This window comes from Suncus etruscus, chromosome 8 (assembly GCF_024139225.1).
Source record: "Suncus etruscus isolate mSunEtr1 chromosome 8, mSunEtr1.pri.cur, whole genome shotgun sequence".
NCBI lineage: Eukaryota > Metazoa > Chordata > Mammalia > Eulipotyphla > Soricidae > Suncus > Suncus etruscus.
In genome coordinates this window covers 46,053,964-46,078,576 of record NC_064855.1, presented here as the reverse complement: position 1 = coordinate 46,078,576, position 24,613 = coordinate 46,053,964, and the positions used below count along the sequence as shown (strand labels likewise).

The window sequence follows — 24,613 nt, the reverse complement described above, 5'->3', positions numbered from 1 at the left end:
TAAACTGAAAACTACAAAGTGCAAAGAGGAATTCAGTAAGTGCTGCATGGAGTCAGGGCCCTGGGTGGTGTGGAAGGGAAGAGGCAGGCAAAGGAGACAGCCTAGGACCATGTGCCAAGGGCAAATTGAGTGTCTTAACCTAGCTAAGTCTAGGGCTCAGAGTACCTAAGAATGAATGAAGAAAGATGCTCAAATTCATTGTTAACTGCTGTCATTAAGCATGTGAACTAATATGTAAGGTCAAAGAGAAGGTTGAACAACTAAGATAAAGAACTTCTAAAAGAGGGTAAAGAAGAGAACAGCAAAGACGAGGATACATAGAAATCTCAAGAAAATCCTTTTAATGGGGGAGATAGAACTGTCTTTGATAGTGCAGTCCCACTAGACAGGTCAGTTACTGATAACTTGGAAAGGCCTCAGGCAAGGCCTGAGCAAAGATGACCTATAGCTCCCCCCACAGGAGAGATTCTGAGAGTGGTTCTCCATAGCAGTGCCTTCTCCAGATGTGAGTGAGGTCCAGGTATCAAGCAGATCCTGAGCAGAAATTAAGGTACTTTCCAGTTCTAAGTATGATACAGTCCATGGAGAGTACAGTAAGGTAAGAAACAAAAGGGTCTACAACAAGTAGTTTCAACTCAGAAAAATGTTTTGCAAATTGTTTCTAAAAGGCTGAGGCACCAGAGAGATAGGAGGAGAAGGGAGCGGAGGAAGGAGAGGGAGGGAGGAAGGTAGGGAGAGAAAAGAAAGGAGAAAAGAAAAAAGAAAGGAAAAAAGGAAGGAGGGAAGAGGAAGAAAGGAAGGAGGAGGAAAGAAGGAGAAGAAAGAAAGAAAGAAAGAAAGAAAGAAAGAAAGAAAGAAAGAAAGAAAGAAAGAAAGAAAGAAAGAAAGAAAGAAGAAAGAAAGAAAGAAAGAAAGAAAGAAAGAAAGAAAGAAAGAAAGAAAGAAAGAAAGAAAGAAAGAAAGAAAGAAAGAAAGGAAGAAAGAAGGAGAAGAAAGAAAGAAAGAAAGAAAGAAAGAAAGAAAGAAAGAAAGAAAGAAAGAAAGAAAGAAAGAAAGAAAGAAAGAAAGAAAGAAAGAAAGAAAGAAAGAAAGAAAGAAAGAAAGAAAGAAAGAAAGAAAGAAAGAAAGAAAGAAAGAAAGAAAGAAAGAAAGAAAGTTAGTTCTGGTTTCTGGTGGGGTGTGTGGTTGGGTGATTATCAAAATGGAGAATTTAAAATGAAAAAATAAAAATAAATGGAGAATTTGGGGCCAGTGAGGTAGCATTAGAGGTAAGGTGTCTGCCTTGCAAGCGCTAGCCAAGGAAGGACCACGATTCGATCCCCCGGCATCCCATATGGTCCCCCCAAGCCAGGGGCAATTTCTGAGTGCTTAGCCAGGAGTAACCACTGAGCATCAAACGGGTGTGGCCGAAAAAACAAAAACAAACAAACAAACAAATAAATAAATAAATAAATAAATAGAGAATTTAAGAAGTCAGGCGATGGGGCTGGAGAGATAGCATGGAGGTAGTGCATTTGCCTTGCATGCAGAAAGTCAGTGGTTCGAATCCCAGCATCCCATATGGTCCCCCGAGCCTGTCAGGAGTGATTTATGAGCATAGAGCCAGGAGTAACCCCTCAGCGCAGCCAGGTGTGATCCAAAAACAAAAAACCAAAAAAAAAAAAAAAAAAAAAAGTCAGGCCATTTACATTTCAGTGGGGTTCAGGGAAGTCCAGGGGCTTTAAGATTTTCTGTCTATAGACTATTTCTTACGCCTGCCACTTGATCACTCCCTAGAAGTGATCACCTGTGAAAGGACATATCTGTTGGTACAGAGAACAATTTGCTAGGCTCCACAGATTGGTTTAGAAATGAAGCTCTTTTAAGGTGACAGAAGAGTGTGGAAACTGGCCAAAGCATAGAGTCTTTGGGAGAGAAACAACTAAAGAGAGCAAAACCCTTTATTTAAATGAAAGACACTTGTCCTCTCTCCTCCTGACAACAGGCAGCCAACTAGGCCAGTAGAAGTGAGGCTTTCAGAGACAGGAAGAATGAAAAATATGACTTACGACTGTATTAGGGAGATAAAAACGTTGTTATTAGGGAGATAACAAACTTGTGGTTTCAACAGAATGAGGAGTATTATGCAGAAAGGAATTGTAGTGAGGAATCATTCTTCTCCCATTGCAGCTCACCATCTAAATCCCCAACTTGGTGAGCTTACAGGCACTATGGGGAACTTTCACCTCCTGGGTAAAAGTTTCTGCCCTTGTTATAGCTGAAGGTAGCCATTGGCAGGAGAAGTCATTACCATCAGAGAAGAGAGCAATTGAAAAGAACAAAGAGGTGTGTGAGGCAAGGGAAGGAAGAGGGATTGTGGGAAGGTCTCCCAGATCCTATCCCATCTCCGGAGTTTTTCTAGTAAAGTAAAAATTCTAATCTCTTACTAACTGAGTTGTGCACACTAAAACTGGAGCATTTTTTTTTGCATCATCATTTTGTTTTACAAACAGACTTCCAGAGCTAGAGAGATAATACAGCACTCAGAGTGTTCACCTTGCATGCAGCAAAACCAAATTTTATCCCACTCCTTACCTAGATGCCCTAAACATCACTTGTTATGATCCCTGAGCACAGAGCCAGGAATAAGTACTGAGCACTTTTGGGTGTGTTCCTCATCCCCACCCCCAAAATTTTCAAATTTCCCAGCCAGGACTCAGAAAACAGTGGAAACTCTGCTTTGCTGCCTTCTGTCTGGCAGAGCCTCGAAGCAATGTGGGGGTGACTTTATGTGATCTTCCTCATTCCATCTCATTGCATCTTGCTTTCTAGACTTTCTTTGTGCTGCTCCCCAGAAGATCCGTTACTCATGGGAACTTATCACAAGGTGCCAGCCTTAGTTCTCATTTCTCTAAGAAAACAATGAAATGGTTTACTGCTGGGGGAGCCAGACAGAGAATGTTATTTGATCCTCCAGACTCTGTCAGGTGGGAGCAGAGGGTGTGGGGTTGCAATCAAGGTGCAGAGCCTGAAGGTGAAATGTCCTTTATGATCCCAATGCTGTGGGGGAGAAGGGAGGAGGGCATGCTTTAATGGAAAAAACTAATCAAATCCCCCAGTTATGTCTTCAGAGCCAGCAAAGTTGAGAGAGTAAAAAACGAAGAATCTGAATCAGTCTTCATCTCCCATCAAACTCTAAATGTTAGGCTGATATTGGAATGCATTATCATTCTTTGTGCTCAAAAGTATGGATCACTTTGGTTCTTCACCACCGGCAGCCTACCTCTGAGTCCTCTCTCCTAGATAGCCAACGAAGTACTTCTGCCTCACGAATAAGTACATCAGTCCAGCGAAGGCAGCAGGTGCTAAATGAAGAAAGAAAAGTATCCATATTACAAGCATGTTTAAAACAATATGAGGGGCAGGTGAGGTGGCGCTAGAGGTAAGGTGTCTGCCTTGCAAGCGCTAGCCAAAGAAGGACCGCAGTTCGTTCCCCCGGCGTCCCAAATGGTCCCCCCAAGCCAGGGGCAATTTCTGAGCGCTTAGCCAGGAGTAACCCCTGAGCATCAAATGGGTGTGGCCAAAAAAAAAACCATGAGTACCCATAATTATACAATATCACGTGGGTCAAAGAGGCCTTGAGTTCTGACAGTTGAGGACATCATGAATTTCATCACAAAACCTCAGATTAGAAGAAATCTGAGCACTTTGATACCAGTAATGTGAATATATATTGCATTGTACTATTGTTAATCAAGTGTTTTCATATCCATCTTGTAAGTTGAACACTTTTAACTTGACCAGAATCATGTTTTCTATTTCCAGACTCAGAATGTGGCTCAAAAAGTTTCTGAGACGATCAGCTGGTGGAACACAAGATCATTCAAAGGGCTGAAGTTTAGGTTCTGTGTGCAAGTGCCCCAAATTGTTTACCAAGAAAATGTATGGTTCACCACAAGCATCTACCTAAAAGTGTGTACCTCCTCTCCAAAAAGATTATTCATAGCACTGGGATAACTTTAATTGAACTTTAATTGAACTTTAATTGAATGGTAGTTCCCTTAGGGGGGTCAGAATGATAGTACAATAGATAAAGTGCTTGCCTTGTATGCAGATAACCTGGGTTCAACCTCTGTCCTATATAGAGTCCTTCTGGCCCACCAGAAATAATCCCTAAGTGCAGTCAGGTGTGGCTCAAAAGCCATTAATTGATTGATTGATTATTGTTCTCTTAAAAGGCATCCTTCATCTCTAGATGTCCCTGCAACATTATGCCTACTCTTTTCTGCACAACTGTTGTTGTTCCAAAAAGATCTCTAGAAAAGGAAACTCTGCTTTACATTTTACCCTTTGAGGACTTGCCACAAAACCCCACCCCAAATAACCCATAAAGTTCAAATGTCTCCAGATGAGAGTTATAAATCCAGATTCACCAGAACTTCTGCCCCCTAGAAGACATACTGTATTCATTGTGCATTTAGTGGGGGGGGGGGGGGAATAAGCAAAGTAAAGAGCAATCAGACATCATTGTGAGGCAGAAACAGTGGCTGAGATATAAAACCTCCTGACATTATTCATGCACCAAATTAACCACACTGACTTTTTGACAGTTACAAAGGACCCCAAGCACTCAGGTGTCTGATGGTGCCAGCCACCTAGGCTAGAGCACTAACTGGATTAGGTTCAGAAGGTCAGTTTACTCAAAATTGCCTTCCAAACCCAATACTCCCTGAGAACAGGAGTCTTTTGTTAGCCATTGGCTCTATGTCAGGCTTTCCAAAAATGAATGAGTACTATTCAGGTAGCTGGAACAAGGAAGACAGGAAATTTGACTAGGTCTGTTTGATTCTAAGCCATATCACACCCAGTAACACCATTAGTGGCAGCATTTTTTGGACTTTACTTCTAAATTGAAATACACTGCAGTGCCACTTTGTGAGTCTGATTTATGCCAAGTATGAATAGGACTTTAAGCGCATTAATCTATAGGAGAGGCATGGGCCTGTCTCACAAATAAACTGAGACTTCTAAACCTGAGTCGTGATTGAGTCGTGACCCTTCAATGGGTCACCTCAAAATTGCTGTCATCAATTCTATACCTGAGTACTTACTTTCCATGAGTCTGCTGAGCTCCTTGAAATACTACTGTTAGGTAGTAGAGGCAAAATAACAACAACAGCAGCAACAACAAACACACAGACGTACAAAAGAAATGAGTTCTGGGACCAGAGCCACACAATGGGTAAAGCACCGATCCAGATTCTATCCCTAGATTCTATCCATAGGTTCCTTAAGCCCACCAAGAGTAAGCCATGAGCCCTAACATATGTGTGGCAATAAAATAAAATTAAATTAAATTAAAGAAAGAAAAGAAAAGGAAAGGAAACAAATGGCTTCTAGATTTCATCTTCTTCTCTGAAAGTCACAAAATGGCCATACTTACCATTTTGACAATGTTTTTCCTGATTTGTGGCATCCAACTGGTATTCTAATTAACACCCCTTTTTCCATGAGGATAAAGGGGAGCTTGAGCTGCAAGCATTAAGGGGTGGGCACAGGCTTCACATAAACCTTCTCTGGAGCATATGGTCTGCTTATACCAAGAGCAGTGCCTTAGGCTCATATCAGACTCCCAGAGTCTGCAATCTGAGCATATCATTGATCTTTCTGATCAGATTTGTGCTCTGGTTCTATAAACTGAAGGGGTTACATTGGGCGAGGATAATCTCCCAGATTCTTCTTAGTTTTACTAGAGCCAAAGTGATAATAGAGTGGGTAAGATGTCTTGCATGCAGCCAACCTGGCTCCACCGTGGTATTCTCTGTGGTCCTCTGAGCCCACCATGGGTGAACCTGACTGAAGAGCCAGAAGTAAGCCCTGAAAATTGCCAAATGTAGCCTCAAAACAAAACTAACAAAAATAAACTACTAAAAAATTCTACTAGACTGGAGAAATAGCTCAAATGGTAGGATACCTGCCTCTCATGTGCAACACCCTGAATTTGATCCTCAGTACCACATGCCCCTCAACACTGAGTGTAACTCTGGTGACCTCTAAGTGAGCCTCCAAATCTCACCAGATGCAAGAACTGAACTGGCAGGCACTAACTCCTGGGATCCAACACCCAGCACTACTGGGGGTGGCCCATGTAAAATATTATACAGTCTACATCAATAAGAAACAATAATTATTTAACAAGATTGGGTGACACTTTTGGTTCTTGGCAATACCAATTTGTTTGGGTAGGAAATACTTATTTCCAGGGCTCTGAAATATCTTTAAACTCTCTTTGTATTTATCTAGCTGTAACAACGCTAGATTTGTCTCTATCAAGCTTCATCTCAGACATAAAAGGCATCATAACTCTTCATCTGAGCGTAGTTCAACTTGATTTTTCAAGTAGTGCCAGGCATGTTTCTTATTTAACTCAGGATAGAGAGGAAAAAATAAATCGCTTACTGACAGCCCTGCAGAGCACAGCTGGAGGCCACATGGTGTCTCTGAAGTGGCTTCTGCTGCCCTTCGCCTCCACTTTCCATCATGCATCCTGTCTGCTTCCTTCATGATACTCTCACTTCAGCAGTAAACTCTTGGTTCACTTGTTTTCTATAATTCACAGGCCAATAACAGTTGCAGGACTTACCACCATCTCTGTCTCATTTATCACCAGAAACAAAGCTTAGCACATAGTAGGTATTTGATGTCATGGAGAAAAAAAAAAAAGAGTAAATTGGAGACTAGGCCAGAATTTAGCCAAAAAAGACTTGGGATATCATTCCTGATCCTGTTATCCACCAGCTGGAAACCTGACACCAGCTACTTTCCCAGAACCAAAGGCAATAGAGGGAAATAGTGGCAGGATAAAGATAAGGTCACAGAGATCAATAGAAGATACTGGTGGCCTTTCTGTAGATCCCCTGCTGGGCCACAGAGTGGAAGTAACCAGTTTGTTCCAAGTTTCACCCAAACACACAGCCCAGCCCATGAGGGGATGCAAAAGCTTGACTCTGATTTCTATTTCATTTCAAATCAACTCCAGGAATGTCAATCGCCAAAGTCAAAAGTATGGGCCGCTGATCACATGAAGAAAGCCAGTGTGTCTAGGAAGATTGGCCCAGAACAGGAAGCTGATTAGCATAAGGGCCAGTGACTACAGTGCCAGCATAGATCCCTCAGGAGTGCTCATTGATCATGGCCTTGTACTTGTGCAAAGGCTGCTCTAGGATTCTGAGTCACAGTTAGCTTTAAACCACCCTTGTCAGCCTGCCTCTCCTTAGCCACCAGGGAACAGGCATTAGCGATGAATTATTGCTCTGTTCAATCACAAAGCATTGCCTGAAACAGTCCCTGCAGAAGGGGGAAGGGAGCGCACCTCTCCAGGAGCATTATGGATGGAGCTGGAAGTCAGGAAAAGTCTGTTCCACCAAAGGCATGCACTTAAATCCCCTCCAAAGGCACGTTTCAGAAAGAGAACAAAGGGAAGGCTGAGTTACCTTGACTGCAGAGTAACCCTGCACTCCAGAGCACGGCAAGGAAAGTGGGGTATGCATCCACACAGTTCTGGCTGTGAAATAAAGAAAGAAGTCACAGATAGGTCAGGAAACACCTTGCCATAGGGTAGTTGAAGAAATTGACCCAAATCCCCAAATGAATAATCACCACAACTCAGGGCATGCAAGCCCCATTCATAATTCCACTTCTGTCTACTCAAGAAGAAGCCCACATCACAGGCAGTGGTGGAGAACAAATACATTCTTGGAATCCATTTACTCTGTTCCTCGTTGAAGCTGATCAGAGACTATATTTCTTGATAGATTCATCTTGGCAGGCTTCCTGCTCCTGACTGGTGCCAAAGTGCTTCTTGGAATTGAAAAGTGAGCAATGCAGGCAGCAGAGTGGTAGAAAAGGAGACAAGCATAGAGCAGAAAGCTCTGGTGTCAGACACACAAGTCAGTGCAAACTCACAGGGCAGGTTGAGGACACAAGAGTGAGCACTGAACTCCAGTTGATAGTATAAGGCAGTGTTTTTCAACCTTTTTTGTGCAAAGGCACACTTCCCCCCCCAAAGGCACACTTTTTTCATGAAAAGAAACATCACGAGGCACACCACCATTAGAAAATGTTTTAAAAAATTAACTCTGTGCCTATATTGACTACATATAAAGTAATTCTTTTGAATAGGAATCAAATAAACACAAAGAAATTATTTTATAATTACTTTATTATGAAATAATCTAATGATTGGTCTATTTTCAGCCAAAGCCACATGTTACAGATGAAATTGGAATTTTTCCCATGGCACACCAGACAATATCTCACAGCACACTAGTGTGCCATGGCACAGTGGTTGAAAAACGCTTGTATAGGGGCTGGAGAGAGAGCACAACGGCTTTTGTCTTGCGAGCAGCCAATTCAGGACCTAAGGTGGTTGGTTCGAATCCTGGCATCCCATATGGTCCCCCGTGCCTGCCAGGAGCTATTTCTGAGCAGATAGCCAGGAGTAACCCCTGAGCACCGCCGGGTGTGGCCCAAAAAAAAAAAAAAGAAAAGAAAAACGCTTGTATAGAGGTAAAATGCTTGCTTGCCTTGTACATGGCTGGCCCCTATTGGATCCCTGGCATCACCTATGTTCTCCTATGTACTGCTAGGAATGATCCCAGAAACAATCATTGAGCACAGACAGGTACGCCCCCCTAAACAAACAAAAAAGTATTCAAATTATTTTATGCAATTTGAAAAAAATAAAGGGGATTGATGTGGATATTCCAGCAGGTGCACTATCTATTTTCTATCTACCTATCTATCTATCTTTCTGTCCATCTGTCTGTCTATCTATCATCAATCTATATGCAATTCCTGGCACCATATATGGTCCCCCAAACCCAACCAGTGATATTTGAGCACAGAACCAGGAGTAAACTCTGAGCAATGACAAGTGTGCCCTACACAAAAGATAAAAAGAAAAGAAAATAAGATCAAGGACAGGAAGATGGATCAAAGGGTGGAACTCATGCTTTACCTAAGAGGTCTGAGTTCCTTCCCAGAGGATCACAAATAGTGACCCACAAACTAAAAAAAATAAAAAATAAAAAATATATATATATATAAACCAAAATGGATTAAGAAAAAAATGGTGTGAGGAATGTGCCTTGGGGCCATATGATGGCTCTGTGTAAGCTCAGGCTTCCCTGCCCCTAAGAAACTCTCACTCTACCATAGGCACTGTTTATACATTTCTTCTTTAAACCCCTCCCTATAGAGACTGTGTGAGTTTTCTGTGGTTGGAACAAAAAGCCACAAACATAATGGCTTTAAAACAATACAAATTGGGGCTAGAGAAATTTAATGGCAGTTAAGGCACTTGCCTTGCATGCAGTTGACCTGTGTTCAGTCCCAGCACCATGTATAGTTCCCTGAGCATTGCCAGAAGCTATCCCTGAGCACAGAGTTGGAAGCAAACTCTGAGCACTGCCAAATGTGCCTGACCGCCCTTAAACAAAACAAAACAAACAACAAAGCCCAAAAATCAGTCATCTGGATGTCAGAAGTCTGAAATGGGCTCAAATCAACTTGCTGACATGACTTTAATTCTTCTGAAAGTTCCAGGAAAGTATTCATCTTTTTGCCTGTCCCAGCTACCTCAAGTTTATATGGCTTCCTTCCAAGCCTGGAGCTCTTACCACAAAAACACTCAAAGACTAACTCGAAGCCTCCTCTTTTCACTTTCAAGAACCCAACAGATTTCATTAGCCCTACAGATAATCTCAGACCAACCTTTCACTTTCTCAGTTAATTAGCAATCTTTGGTTCCCCTTACCATGTGGCTTTACCTAATTTGAGGGGTTCATTATGAACATTCTTGGAAAAAAGGGAGGAGCACATTCTATCTACCACAATTTACATGCATGTTTCAGCTGAAAAACTAAGTCTTGTAGAAGTTAAAAGACATGGCAGGGTCATAAGGCTATGAAGTGATAAAGCTAGATGTTACATCATTGGTCATTTTAACTCAAAACAAAATCTATTACAACTACGTTCTATTTTACAAATCTATTCAACTACATTCAATTAAATGCTGAGTATTCTCTTGAGGAGCATACACTCTTGATAGGAACAATCAATAAGACATGAACAATAAGCTCAATTGGATATGGAGGTCTGAGAGAGGGATAAAGCAGTATAGCAGAAAGGGCTCATGATTGAGATTTAGTTCCTAACTTGACATAAACCAGCTGTTAGCTATTGGCCCAGAATCTCTCTGGACTTAGATTCCTTACCTACAAGACCAAGAGACTGATCATTAATGACTCTAAGACCTAGTCAGGCTTAAAAAAGACTAATGTTGTGGTTTTCAGGTATGGTCTAGGAATCACTGGCATTAGAATTGCCTATTTACTTGCTAGAAATGCAAACATTAGTCAAAAAAATCAAATTTTTACTCAAAACTCTCCAAGAAGGGCCTAGGAATCTGAATTTTAGTGAACTCTCTTGTCAAGTCTGATTTGTGCTCAGGTTTGAGAATAACTTGATTTATTTCAAATATATTTCAATACATTTGATTATATAGTGTTCAAATTTATTTCACACAGCATAGGTAGTACCAAAGGTGCCATTTTAACACTATATTTGACCTTTTAGTCAAATGTGTTCTTTGGAATTCCTCATCTGGTTTCTTCTCCAGAGTTCTCATCATTTACCCCATAAATTAGCTGTGTACTTGTGTTTAGACATAAAGGGCCTCGCATCAGTGATTTCACTAAGAATGCTGCAGTGCCCAACCCTTGATCCATCCCCTGGAAAGAACCCAGAGAACTGGGCCATCCTGACAATAGGGGTCAGAAATTCTCTTTCATCCAAAGCTTCATACACATGTGTCTCTTCTCAACAAAGTGCCAATGCAGCACTGAATTCAGGACTTCAGTAACTACAATGAATCTCCAGCAGATATTCATCACACAGCCTGACTCTATCCTGAGAGGTGCCATTTATTACTGGCAATGTGAATGTTGGTGTGTTTCCTTGTTTCTCTGAGTCTCAATTTTTTTCCCTCTGTAGAGATGAATGGAGAAATTATTAATTACTTCTCCAGATGGTTGTGAGAAGAAAATGAAATAAAGTGATACCTGATTCATAGTAAGAATTCAATATGTGAGTGCTATTATTGCTTCAATGTTTTCATTTAGGTAAATCCCAATGGAAATGTCTTTCCTACTGACAAATTATTATTACTGCAAATCTTCTTTCGTAAAGAATTCTGTGCCATTTTTATCTGCAAGACTAAACTAACAAACCTATTTTAGTTCTCAATCCTTGAAGCCTAACTGAGTTTCTAAGCTGATTTTGAGGCAATTTACCATGCTATGTTCAATTTGATGCTCTGAATTTTCAATGTTTTTATGGTGAAAAGAAGTCATTGCTACTTCCATTTTTCTTCACCTTTAGGAACAGAAGCACTTAGATTAATATTAGTTAAGGTTAATTTAAAGTAAGTACATACCATCAAGAGTGTCAATACTAATCAACAGTCTCAATGTATTAACTATTAACTTCAGGTCATATGACACGTGCTTAAAAATTAGTCTAGACTGGATTCTGAGAGGTAAAGAGGAGAAGGAACATTAGGGTGGCATTTCCCATAATGTCTTTTGTGAAATGTTAAACCCTGGCTAAGTACTATAAAATGAGAGGCAAGGTCTATAGTAAGATGAGACTACACTTTCTTGGACCACCAGAAATCATACTAACTCTTTGCACATTTATATTCTTAAATTTTTTGCTTTGTTGGGGTCTGAGAGAAAGTACAGCAGGAAGGGCACTTGCCTTTTATGTGGCCAACCTGGATTTAATCTCTGGCATTCCACATGATCCTTTGACTTAGCCAGGAGTGATTTCTGTGTGCAGACAGGTGTGACACAAAACTAAAAATATTTTTTGTTGTATAACTTCTCTGCAGCACTCTTTAAGATAGCATAAACCAGGGCCAGAAATAGTACAGCAGATGGACACAGAGCCAGGAGTAAGCTCTGAGTACCACCAGATGTAGCCCCAAAACAAACAATTTTTTTAAAGAATGCATGAACTGCTCATCTAGGTAGGGAACACAGTTAAAAGGAAAAAGCCATAACTTTACAATTTTGGGTATTCTCTGCAACCTGGGCTTGTACACTCAAGGAGAGGGATCTTAGGTCAATCAAGCAGGATATCAAAAAAAAAATCAAGCATTGATGCATTAAATGTTCTAGTCATGCTCGTGGGCAGATGCATACCTTTGAATTCAGTCTTTTATACACACAAATAAAGTTTAAGGTTCACATTTCTCTAATGTTTCAGAGGAGATGGTGGGCTAGACCATAAACTGAGACTAAGCTTGAGCTACTAAATCTGCCTCAAACTTGCAAAGTATTTGTTTGCCATCAATTTTTATGCTAAAGGAAATAGATTCCAGGCCAGACAGAGTATAGTGGGCAAGAGGCTTGCTTTAGACATGAACAACCAGGACATCCTGGCATTATATATGGTTGCCAAGTTCTGCCAAGTGATCCCTGAGCACAAAGCTAGGCATAAGCCTTGAACACTGTCAGGTGTGGTCCAACAAAACACACATTCGTTCGTGAGTGCGAGTGCACATTTATCCTCTATGCTACCTTTCCTTTATAGTTATTGTTGTTAAACATTCTTGCTAAACACAAACCATCAACCAAATTATTTTATCATCATTATATATATAAACATGAGCCCAACCATTCTCAGTGTGTCTTAAAAATGAGTGATGCTTCACTCTTATTTTTCAGATAGCAAGATTAAATACATGCTCTTTTCTTCTACCTCAACCACTCATCCTGACTGCCTCCTGGTGCACTGGGAGAAGCTTTTACTAGGGACAAGTAACTGAACTAACAAATGAACCCCTCACCTAACAAACAATAATCCTCTTACAGCCTCCTGACCAAGGCAGACCAACCCTGACAACCTGCTTTGGCCAGCAGCAGCTGTCTTATGCATCTGTGATTCAGCCTCTCTATAACCATCCACAGACACACATGGAGCTATGTCAGGGAGGAAGTGGTCTTAGTAACAGAACTTCAGTGGTGTTTGGGTGACTCATAGGAGTCCCCTCCTTACCTATTCCCAGCTCTCTTTCAGTCCATGATTTTTGTCCCCTCTCAGACCTCCAATCTTAAAAAATAAAAAACAAAATGCGGGCCCGGAGAGATAGAACAGCGGCGTTTGCCTTGCAAGCAACCGATCCAGGACCAAAGGTGGTTGGTTCGAATCCCGGTGTCCCATATGGTCCCCCGTGCCTGCCAGGAGCTATTTCTGAGCAGACAGCCAGGAGTAACCCCTGAGCACTGCCGGGTGTGGCCCAAAAACTAAAAAAAAAAAAATGCCCATAGATCAGGGGTCTCAAACTCAATTTACCTGGGGGCCGCAGGAGGCAAAGTCTGGGTGAGGCAGGGCCACATAAGGGATTTTGCTTACCGAATATTGGGACATTGGTGATGGGAATGTTGCACTGGTGATGGGTGGTGTTCTTTACATGACTGAAACCCAAACACAATCATGTATGTAATCAAGGTGTTTAAATAAAAAAAAAAGAAAAAGAAAAAGAAAAAAAAATCGCATTAGTAAGAAAAAAATCGCATTAAACATTTGCGTACCCCGAACAGACTGCACGGAGTATGTGAATGTTTAATGCGATTTTTTTCTTACTAATTCGATTTTCATTGCGATTATTCAGTAAGCGAATAATCGAGATTACTGCGATATCTGAAGGCCGGCCGTGGGCCACAAAATGTTGTACGGAGGGCTGCAAACCGCCCGCAGGCCTCGAGTTTGAGACCCCTGCCATAGATTGAAGTAGATAGGATGCAGTAACCTCCATGTTAGAAACCCCAAGCAACAATCACCCCACTCTCACTGTACCCAGTGGCTCCTTCTGGCCTTAGGAAGTCCACACCACCCTTTTAAATGACACAGCACAACCACCAACGATTCTTCCACAATTTGAAGACTGGCACCAAGGCAGTGCCTCCACCGTAGCTAATTAAACACACACACACACACACACACACACACACACACACACACACACACACACACAACAGCTAGTTTGACACTATTTCCAGGAGGAAGTGGTAGAAACCCACTAGTCTGGCCTGCTCTCTCTCAACCAGCAGGCCTCAGAGCCTCCTGTCACTTCTGCACGAGTCTGCAGGCCTGCTTCTGCTATTACTGCTTTCCATTGTGGTAAGATCTCTGGCCATATAAAAAATATCTTGTTTATAAAGGCTCTACTGGTCACAGAGGAGCTCAGAGGTAATAGACTCTCAAACCCTGCATTTCTATGGCCAGAGACATTGAACAGGGTCAAAGGTATCTGCCTAGCATGGGCTAACCCCTTTTCTTTTTTTTTATTGTTAAATTATCTTTATTTAAACACCGTGATTACAAACATGATTGCAGTTGTATGATTACAGTCATGTAAAGAACACCTCCTTCACCAGTGAAAGATTCCCACCACCAATTTCCCAGATCTACCTACTCCCCATCCCACCCACACCTGTACTCGAGACAGGCTTTCTACTTCTCTCATTCATTCACATTGTTATGATAGTTCTTAGAGTAGTTATTTCTCTAACTGCACTCACCACTTTGCACCTACCAGCCCTCATCTCTCTTGTCTCTGAGATACTGCTAAATATGTCTTTCATTTTTCTTAAAACCCATAGATAAGTGAAACTATTCTGTGTCTTTTTCTCTCCCCATGACTTATTTCTCTCAGCATAATAGATTCCGTGTACATTCATGTATAGGAAAATTTCATGACTTCATCTCTCCTGACGGCTGCATAGTATTCCATTGTGTATATTATGTACCATAGTTTCTTTAGCCACTCATCTGTTGAAGGGCATCTTGGTTGTTTCCAGAGTCTGGCTATTGTAAATAGCGCTGCAATGAATATAGATGTGAGGAAGGGATTTTTGTATTGTATTTTTGTGTTCCTTGGGTATATTCCTACAAGTGGTATAGCGGGATCGTATGGGAGCTCAATTTCTAGTTTGTGGAGGAATCTCCAGATCGCTTTCCATAAAGGTTGGACTAGACCGCATTCCCACCAGCAGTGAAAAAGAGTTCCTTTCTCTCCACATCCCCATCAGCACTGCTTGTTTTCCTTATTTGTGATGTGTGCCAATCTCAGTGGCATGAGGTTGTACCTCATAATTCTTTTGATTTGCATCTCCCTGATGATTAGTGATGTTGAGCATCTTTTCATGTGCCTTTTGGCCATTTGCATTTCTTCTTTTACAAAGTGTCTGTTCATTTCTTCTCCCCATTTTTTGATGGGGTTAGATGTTTTATTCTTGTATAGTTCTGTCAATACCTTGTATATTTTGGATAGTAGTCCTTTATCTGATGGGTATTGAGTGAATAATTTCTCCCACTCAGTGGGTGGCTTTTGTATTCTGGGCACTATTTCCTTTGAGGTGCAGAAGCTTCTCAGCTTAATATAGTCCCATCTATTTATCTCTGCTTCCACTTGTTTGGAGAGTGCTGTTTTCTCCTTAAGTTGCCTTTAGTCTCAATGTCATGGAGTGATTTACCTACATGTTGTTTTATATACCTTATAGCTTCAAATCTGATATCAAGGTCTTTAATCCATTTGGATTTTACTTTCATACATGATGTTAGCTGAGGGCTAACCCCTTTTCAATCTCTGGCACCATAGAGAGTTTGTTGAGCACCTGAGAACTAGGGTTAAGCCCTGACTACAGCTGAGTGGGGCCCCTAAGTCGCAACAAAAATTTATACATTTTCCAGGGACTGGAGAGATAGCACAGTGGTAGGGCATTTGCCTTGCATGCAGCCAGACAGTGGTTCAAATCCTGGCATCCAATATGGTCTCCTGTGCCTGCCAGAAATCTGCCTGATCACAGAGCAGAAATAACCCCTGAGCACCACTGAGTGTGAACAAAAAAAAATACATTTTCCATAAAAGTAAAGTGCCCCTTAGAACAATCTCCTGAGAATTTGCTGACCAAACAGCACCTTTGTGGCATTATCACTGCAACAGCATGCCTAGTGAAAATAAAGGAGAAGGAATAGGGAACATTTGCACAATTGGCTTGCTCTTTCTTTTCAGAATGGGGTTACTCAAGGAGCCCTACTACCTAATGAAATTTTTGTCTGACCTCAGAACTGATTCCGGAAATTAGAGCAATGTGTGAACATTGTTGGGAAACTGGTTCCTCCTTTGCATACATGACAGGTATGTGGAATCATAAAGGCAGCAAGGGTCTATAGATATCACATGTCTCCAATCCAAACAATTGCCCATCTCTTTTCCTTTTTTCATTTTCTGTATGGAACACACACAATAGTGCCCAGGTCACAGGCCACTCCTAGCCAGCGCTTGAGAAGGGTGTACATAGTGGAGGGAATGAAGAGTATGGAGAACATGACGAGCTAAGTCAAACTCAGGTCCTGGTATAAAGGCATGTGCTCTGTCACTGAGCCTCAGCCCCAGCTCCACTTGTTACTTATAATGTCTGCACTTTCTAGCACCAAGAGGTGTGTCCCCATGTCAAGTTCAATGTGCTTTGGGAAGCCCACCTGTCTGGCATTCTCCACACTGGCCTAGAGAGACATGTGACCTTGTGAATATGCTTCAGTCCATATGGCAGACTGCATGCTCATGTCGGCAGTGTCAATGTTTAGAATCACTCACTTGGCAGTGTAGACCTTCTCAAAGGCGAGTGTCCCTGTCCTCTGGAAGGTTCGCACATTCTGGGTCCTGCTTTCATGTTCCACCTTCTGAGCAAAGAACGCTGCCAGAGAAAAAGATTTGGATTTGGTTTGTCATGGGAATATGTATGAGCCAGTTACCCCCTCCATTATTTTCTAGAAAGTTCATTAGCTCATATGGTTACTCATCCAACATTCCTACTGTGCTTCACCAAGCATTCTTTAGGGAAGATGAATGGATGGATGTATAGATGAATGGATGGATGGATAGATGGATGGATGGATGGGTGGATGGATGGATGGATGGATGGATGGATGGATGGATGGATGGATGGATGGATGGATTAGATAGACACAGACAGGCAGAGAGCACTGCTATCTGCTAATCCCCATAGAAAGCAAGACACAGTCTCCCTCCTTTCAAGGATCTCCCTCCAGTCCAAGGAAAAAGACCAATGAGTCAAGGTAAAACCATAATGTTGAAATGCCTTGCTGAAGGTAGATGAGAATTCATTCTAGAGGGAGGCCACATACATTGTGCTTGGGAGGAGGGCATGAGCAGCACAGAGGATAAAAACAGATGAAGGAATCAGGGAAAGAAATCAGATGGAAGATGCAGGGGACAAAATCAGATGTAAGAGTTAGATCACTGTACTCCATGGGAATTTAATATTATAGTGACCGAGTGTGGGGTATATAGCATGTTAAACTTATAATGAGAGATGTGGGAGGTGAGGGAGTGGAATCTTGTAGATTTACAAATGAAGCCAAAGAAAGAGTAAGTACAGGGGAATGGTTCTTTCTGTGATATTTGTCTTCTATCACACTTTTAGAAGAAAAACATGAAGGACACAAAGAACATGTGTTCTAGTGAGGAGAGCAGAGAAACAACCACAGAAAACAGAGTTCACGGGGAAAATATGCTGTGTTTGGCAGGTATCACTGAAGACTGCATCATCAGGTGACTGCTATTCTTAGTATATGTTTAAAATATGTTTGGTGGGGCTGAGACCAGGGCATAGGAAGGAGGAGGGTACGTAGGGTCAGGGCAGGGCAACAAAACGCCGGAGTGGGTGTCTGCAGAATGAAGAAAGGGGTTCTCTCACTCTTTCATCCTCTCTGATTTTATTTCTTTAACCCCATTTCCAAAGTGAAAGGAGAAAATATAATTTTTGGAGACCCAGCCTCAATGTTCCTTTTCACCAGCTTCATGTCACCCTCTGAATTGTAATTGTTGATGAATAAAAATTCCTTCCTGGCTTTATTTTCAGTCAAACTATCTTCTTTCAACTTGTAGCATGCCCAATTTGAGCATTGCACTGAACCAGTGCAATGAATGAAGATGAAGGAGAGGATGAAGGTGTGTCAACTCATAGGCTCTGTAAGAGATACATAACAGGGGTTCCCTGGTGCTCCCCCACCTTGCAGATGCAGACAAAGGCATTGGGTATTAAGCAGTCTAATAACTTTCTAAGTCACTTCAGTGGAAAGCTGAGATTCAGATCCAATTGACCATGTGAGTATGTGGCTCTCCTTAGAGCCATGTCACCTTGAAGCTCATGGCAGGGACTCAATTTACTGTCCAGGCTCAGGCAAGTATCTACCTACTCTCAATATTTATTCTTTTAAGTAGCAGGGTTTGGAAGGTTTGGACCACAACCGGGGCTTATGCCTGGTTTTGCTTTCAGGGATCAGTTCTAGTGCGTGGTGCATGAGGGGTCCTGGGGATCAAACTCAGGTTGGTCACATGCGAGGCAAGTGCCCTGCTCACTATACTATCATTCCAGACCCTCTGAATATCTCTTCTGACCACACATTTAGGTCTAGGTTCTGATGTGTGTCATTCCAGGACCAAGATAGTCTCTTAATATATGAAAGAAGATACTATGCAGAACATCTGTGGTTTCTACAGCCAGCAACACAATTTGGTTCTGTTTCTTTGAGTCTGCCTTTCTTCTATCATTGCTCAAAGTGCAACCCCTTCCTCTTTTCCAAGACTTAGTATTGACTCTGTTCCTGCCATTCATGTTGGAAATTCTGTTTCATTGGTGTTTTCCCTGTTTCTTGAACCTCTATCTTTTCTTTCCTTTTTTTACATCCCTAAAAGCTACTCAGCATTCTTACCCTTTTAACAAGAAAAAAACAAACCTGTCCTCAGTCCATAGTTCCACTCAGGGATACTTCTAAGTTGAACTTGAAAGAGTTACACTTCCTTTGACTACTCCTCACCAATCCTCTGCTCCCCATCATCTCTTATTCTGATACAGAAACAGTGTGTGCAATGACCACTGACATTTATCTTGGCTAGAGAAAAATGGAGACAGACACAGAGAGACAAGGCCACGTCTACCCCCATGCTGGCCACTTCTCTAATATTATCTATGACATGTAGTTTCTTCAAATACCACATAGTGAGGTTACACATAACCAGACTTGTAACTTCAGGAAACTCTAGGTCAGTGAAGTGAAATCACTTCCTCAGGATTGCATAGAAAGATCTTGAAATTTTAGTTAACCTCAGAGTTAAAAATGTGAGTTCCCAGTGTGCTTTAAGTTCTCAAAGCAATAATTTATGTATAGATTATTTTAATAGACTTTGTAGCTGGATTGCAAAAATAGTTTTCCTACACAGAAAGTGCCAATCTGCATCTTAAAATGAAGAAATAACTCCACCCTTGACACGGGGTTCTAGAAACCAAATTAGATGTTTGGGTGGAGAAGGAAGATTACACTAACTTGATAAATACCAAAGTAGCATACCTGGTATATACTTTTCCAACAGAGACAGGGCAGGTTGGTAGAAAACACAAGGCAGTGATCTGAAGTCAATGAAAACACTTCCTTAGGAGTGAGTGCTGGATGAACAAAGTGAGGCACTCTGCCATATAAGCATACTATGTTTACACCTCACTAACAGCTTTAAAACAATCCACTATTATTCCAATCACTCCAACACACATTTATTTTCTGAAACAAGAATAATAGTTGTTTCCTAGAATGCAGTGATTAAATAAGCTAGCATTATGTCCAGCACAAGCCATGTGCTTGACACAAAGCAAACTCTCATATCAAATAAGATATGAGAAGAAAGAGAACTTAGTAGAGTGTGAATATTCCCAAACTTCCAATCCTAGAGGGTGCAGATAGAATTTTTTTGATGGTGTTTAAAGACAAAGCTTGTTGAGACAGACTGATAGTACAGTAAGTAGGGTATTTGCCTTTCATGCAGCCAACCTGAGTTCTATTTCCATTATCCTATGGTGCCCTAAGTCTGCCAGGAGTCATTTCTGAGTGCAGAACCTGGAATATCCTCCAGGTATGCCCCAAAGCAAAAAAAAATTTTTTAAATAAAGATAAGGTCTATACTTAGGGAACTTCAGAAGTCCATAATTCTTTACCTTTCTTCTCCCCCTGACTCTACACTCAGGAGTCACTCCTGGTGATGCTCAAGGGACCATATGAGATTACAGGGATTGAGCCAGGGTCATATAAGTAGAAGGCAAGCACCCTACTTTCTGTATTATCACCTCAACCCCCACAGTTCTATATTTAGAATCTAAATCACCCAGGTTGTGTTGTTAGGTTTATCAATCAGACTGTGTGGTTGGTGCAGGAATAACAGTGATCACCAGAAAGGCAGGTGACGACTGTCAACTTAGTTTCTTTCCTTATCTCTTACTAATCAATGGTCAGCAGAGTCATTGGTCTCTCTTCTGGACTTTAGAAAAGGAAGGAAATAGAGAAGTTTGCCTCCTATAGAAAAGAAAGAATACGGGGCCCGGAGAGATAGCACAGCGGCATTTGCCTTGCAAGCAGCCGATCCAGGACCAAAGGTGGTTGGTTCGAATCCCGGTGTCCCATATGGTCTCCCGTGCCTGCCAGGAGCTATTTCTGAGCAGACAGCCAGGAGTAACCCCTGAGCACCGCCGGGTGTGGCCCAAAAACAAAAACAAAAAAAAAGCAAAGAAAGAATACTAACTCCCACTACCTTTCCTATAACCTGACATGCAGGAACAGTCTTCTTAGGCAGGCTTCACACACTGTCCCTCATCATCCTAATTAGTATGGCTTCCTGTGGAAGTTGTCTCTATCTTATCTCTGTGTTTCCCAGATTTGCTTCACCTCTGAGCTGCTGGCACCTTGACAAAGAAGGTGGGAGCTTTCTGACTACCATTTCTAGATTATGGTTTTCTCTGTGCTCCATGGGAACACAGCTTGTGCAGTTTTGGAGGAAGACTTTTGGCAGGAGAGATTTTCAACTTGTTCTACCTTTCCTGATCTGCATTCGGATCAAGTTGGAAGAAATCCACAGATTCTGATGACTAAAGAATGTTCCTGGGGCAGAAAAGGAAGTTGCAGCAGGTGGGCCAGCCTCTAGCTTAACCCTGAGTGAAATGAGGCTCATATGTAACAAGACCACAGCTCTCAGATATAGGTGGACAGGGTCTTATTGTTTGAAGACAAGGTTAAAGTGTGCAGTGGTGCCTGGGGGAAAAAAACATGTAAATATGTCTTTAACAAGAAGGGTTGGGAATGGCATTTGGGGAAATAAGAAGTGGGTTGGGAGAAAAATACCAGTATTTTTGCATATTTTCTGAACTCTATAAAGTTGATCCACAGTAGTAACCTTGAGGTTTATTAGAATTGTATAAAGAAGTTTCCAGCTCCCCTGGCCTGCCTATCTTTTCCCTCTGCTGTCTTATTTACTGCTACACCTCCCTCTACCTGCCAACACAGACCGCAATCGAGCAGTATCCCCAGAGGCGTACACAGGTTGAATAATAACCTGCCTGCTGATTTCCCAGGTAAAGGAAGCCCAGACATGGTTCAAGAAATAGCAAAACTTGAGGAAAGGCAGTATAAACCATCCCTTTGTTCATTTCCTCACAGCATTTCCGTTGCATATGATCTCATATAAAAACGTTAGGTCAGAAAGCTCAAAGTGTTCTTCCAGATGAGAGGCCTACTCAAAGTTACAGTTGGGCCAGTCGGGAGTGAGGAGGCTGGCAAGAAACTATGACCTAAATGTGTGTTTGTTGCTTTTTGGGGGGCAGCAGACTATCTCAAATTAATTAAATACTCAAATTCAAAGTGTAGCAGTGTGTAAACATTCAGGAACTACCACCGAGTTTTTAAATTCCTCTTAATAAACTGCAAAATACAAAGCTACTGGAGATGGTAATAAAAATCATCTGAGGCTATCAGAATTCAAAGCTTTAGGAAAAACTCATATACAGTTGTTGGTTTTACAGGTCTGGGTGCTGGGATTTTTTGTTTTTGTTTTGGAACCGCCTCCTGGCAATGCTTAGGGGTTAGTCCTGTTCTGAATTCAGGAATTACTCCTCATGGTGCTCAAGGAAGAATATAGATGGCCAGAGATTGAACTCTGGTTGGTTGCATGCAAGGCAAGCACCTTTCCTAGTGTGATATTTCTCCAGCTCATATAAACAATTAGTTTTAAACATGATTTTAAACTTAGTTTCATCAAAATATAAACAAACATTGGAGCTGGAGAGGTGGCGCTAGAGGTAAGGTGTCTGCCTTGCAAGTGCTAGCCTAGGACGGACAGTGGTTTGATCCCCCAGCATCCCATACAGTCCCCCCAAGCCAGGAGTAACCCCTGAGCATCAAATGGGTGTGGCCCCCCAAAAATAAATAAACAAACCTCAAATCCTTCCTTATTCTCTGTATCTATGTAATATGTATTTATTAAATGCTTCCAAATTATGCATAAAGTCTTCTACAGACTACAAAGAATACATTTTCTAACAGTACAGCAGGTAGAATACTAGCAGCTGAACCATATTCAATCCCTATATGGGCATCCTAAATCTCTGAGGACAAAGTCAGAGTGAGGCCTGAGCTCTACTGAGTATGGCCCAGAAATAAACTTAAAAAAAAAAAAAGAAAAGAAAAAAAAAAGAAAACATTTTTTTAAAAGAAAAGAAAAACAATACAGAGGTAAAATAATAGGTGTTTCCCCTTCCTCCAGTCCCCAATTCACATTTTTTTAGCTTAAATGGCAGGTGATTGTGACTCCACTCAGTTAAGTCCAGTGTCAAAATGAAAGTAGCATTTCTCTTTCTAGACTTCCTGCCTTCCACCCTCCCTTCCAGTGTCATTAATTAAAAGCTAAAATGTTGGTATAGACATGTCAGCAAGGACTTTTGTAAAGCCTGCAGGTGGCTGCCCCAGGCTCTGCCAACATGATTAGTCACCCCACAAAGTAAAAGCTCAAAAGAAGGTAAATAACAAGTCTATGCCAAGGCATGCACTCCTCCCTATACGTTCAAATTTTTTTTTGAGAAGAAAGCAAATACAGATAGTCAATAGCACTCACACACACTGAACTACAGACGCCTGTCTTTCACAATCAGCAAATCCAAATTGCCCTTGCATTCCACCCTATGGAAGGGCTCCCTAACTTACCATTCTGGACCACGCTGATAAGAGTGACAATGACCAACAGGACAATGTTACCCACAATTTCTTGATCCATGTTTGTCTCGGGCTTCACAAAGAGAACTGTTCCAGCTATGTGGCACCGATTCTAGACTGCAGAAAGGGGAAGTGAGGTATGCACCACCTTTCATTATTACAATTTCTGAAAGTCAGGATACAATGACACAAGGCTACCACCTTTTTCTTTTAAATAGAAAGCAAAGTATTATACTATTGAGGCAGTACAGCAGGTAGGGTGCTTGCCTTGCACACAGTTGACCCAAGTTCAATCCCAACACCCCAATACAGTCAGTCCCCTAAGTGATCTCTGAGTTCAGAGCCATGAATAGTTCTTGAACATGGCCAGGTATGGCCCCAAGCTACATTAAGTAAAATATTTTAATAACAAAACAAATAAATAAATAAGACACCAAAAAAATCTAGGTTCTGAGAATATTATTCTTGATTTTTTTTTTTTAGTGTCTGTAGGGAATGAGCCTTTTACCAAGAAAAAGGACTTTTACAGAGCCCCCTTAACTAGGTCTAAATTATGAGTGACAGTGCTCTGGGGTAGCTAATATTTCTATTTCTACAGAAAATAAAAATGGTCAGATAAGAATGAAATCCAGGGGCTGGAGCATTAGCACAATGGGTAGAGCATTTGACTTACACACAGTCAACCCAAGTTTGATCCCTGGCATCCCATTTGGTCCCCCAAGCCTTCCAGAAGTAATTTCTAAGCAGAGTCAGGAGTAATGTTGGAATACTGCATAGTGGCCCATTAACAAAAACCAAAACAAACAAGAAATAATGAAATCTGGAGCCAGAGTGGTAACACAGCAGTAGGACATTTTTCTTTGCATGTGGCTGACCCAGGATGGACGTGGGTTCAGTCCCCAGCATCCCATATGATCCCCCCGAGCCAGGAGCGATTTCTGAGCACAGTAACCCCTGAGCACTGCCAGGTGTGGCCCCAAAAAACAAGCAAACAAAAATGAAATCTAAATATAAAAGTTCTAGTAAGAAGCACAAATATGATTAGAGAACAAAGAAACAGTACAGCAAATAGGCACTTTTTAAAATTTTTTTTCTTTTTAATTATGAGAACTAAGATGCAAAGAAAGAGGACAAGGTAAAGTTACAGGAAGGACAATCATCCATAAACAGAATTCTCAGAAATACCCTTGTTGATATCTGAACTTTGAACTTTCAGCCAAAGAACAATTAAGAAAAATAAAACAGAAGCCATGTACAATTATTTGTCCCACAAGTCCGCAGATTGTAATACATAATATTTCTTAGCACACAAAGCAGTCTAAAGACATAAAACTTATGTAACTCCTTAAACATTGAAGGCAAAGTACTTTTTTACATTTCCATGCACATGCATATTAGTTTAAGTTAACCTCAAAAGTTTAAGTGGGTTGTTTTTCTTAAGGATTAGAGTCAA

The 24,613-nt window shown here is 41.4% G+C and overlaps 1 protein-coding gene across 1 annotated transcript in view; it reads right to left on the bottom strand.

Moving 5' to 3' along the window:
• The window catches only part of ALOX5AP (arachidonate 5-lipoxygenase activating protein), a 28,362-nt gene extending 5,135 nt beyond the window's left edge, over positions 1–23,227 (bottom strand). The window contains exons 1-4 of the mRNA XM_049778881.1: positions 23,152–23,227; positions 16,706–16,805; positions 7,473–7,543; positions 3,263–3,344 (exon numbers count right to left, since the gene is read on the bottom strand). Coding sequence (XP_049634838.1) covers positions 3,263–3,344; positions 7,473–7,543; positions 16,706–16,805; positions 23,152–23,221 — 323 coding nt within the window. The 5' untranslated portion in view covers positions 23,222–23,227. The remainder of the gene's footprint in view (positions 1–3,262; positions 3,345–7,472; positions 7,544–16,705; positions 16,806–23,151) is intronic.
• Between the last annotated feature and the right edge of the window lie 1,386 nt (positions 23,228–24,613).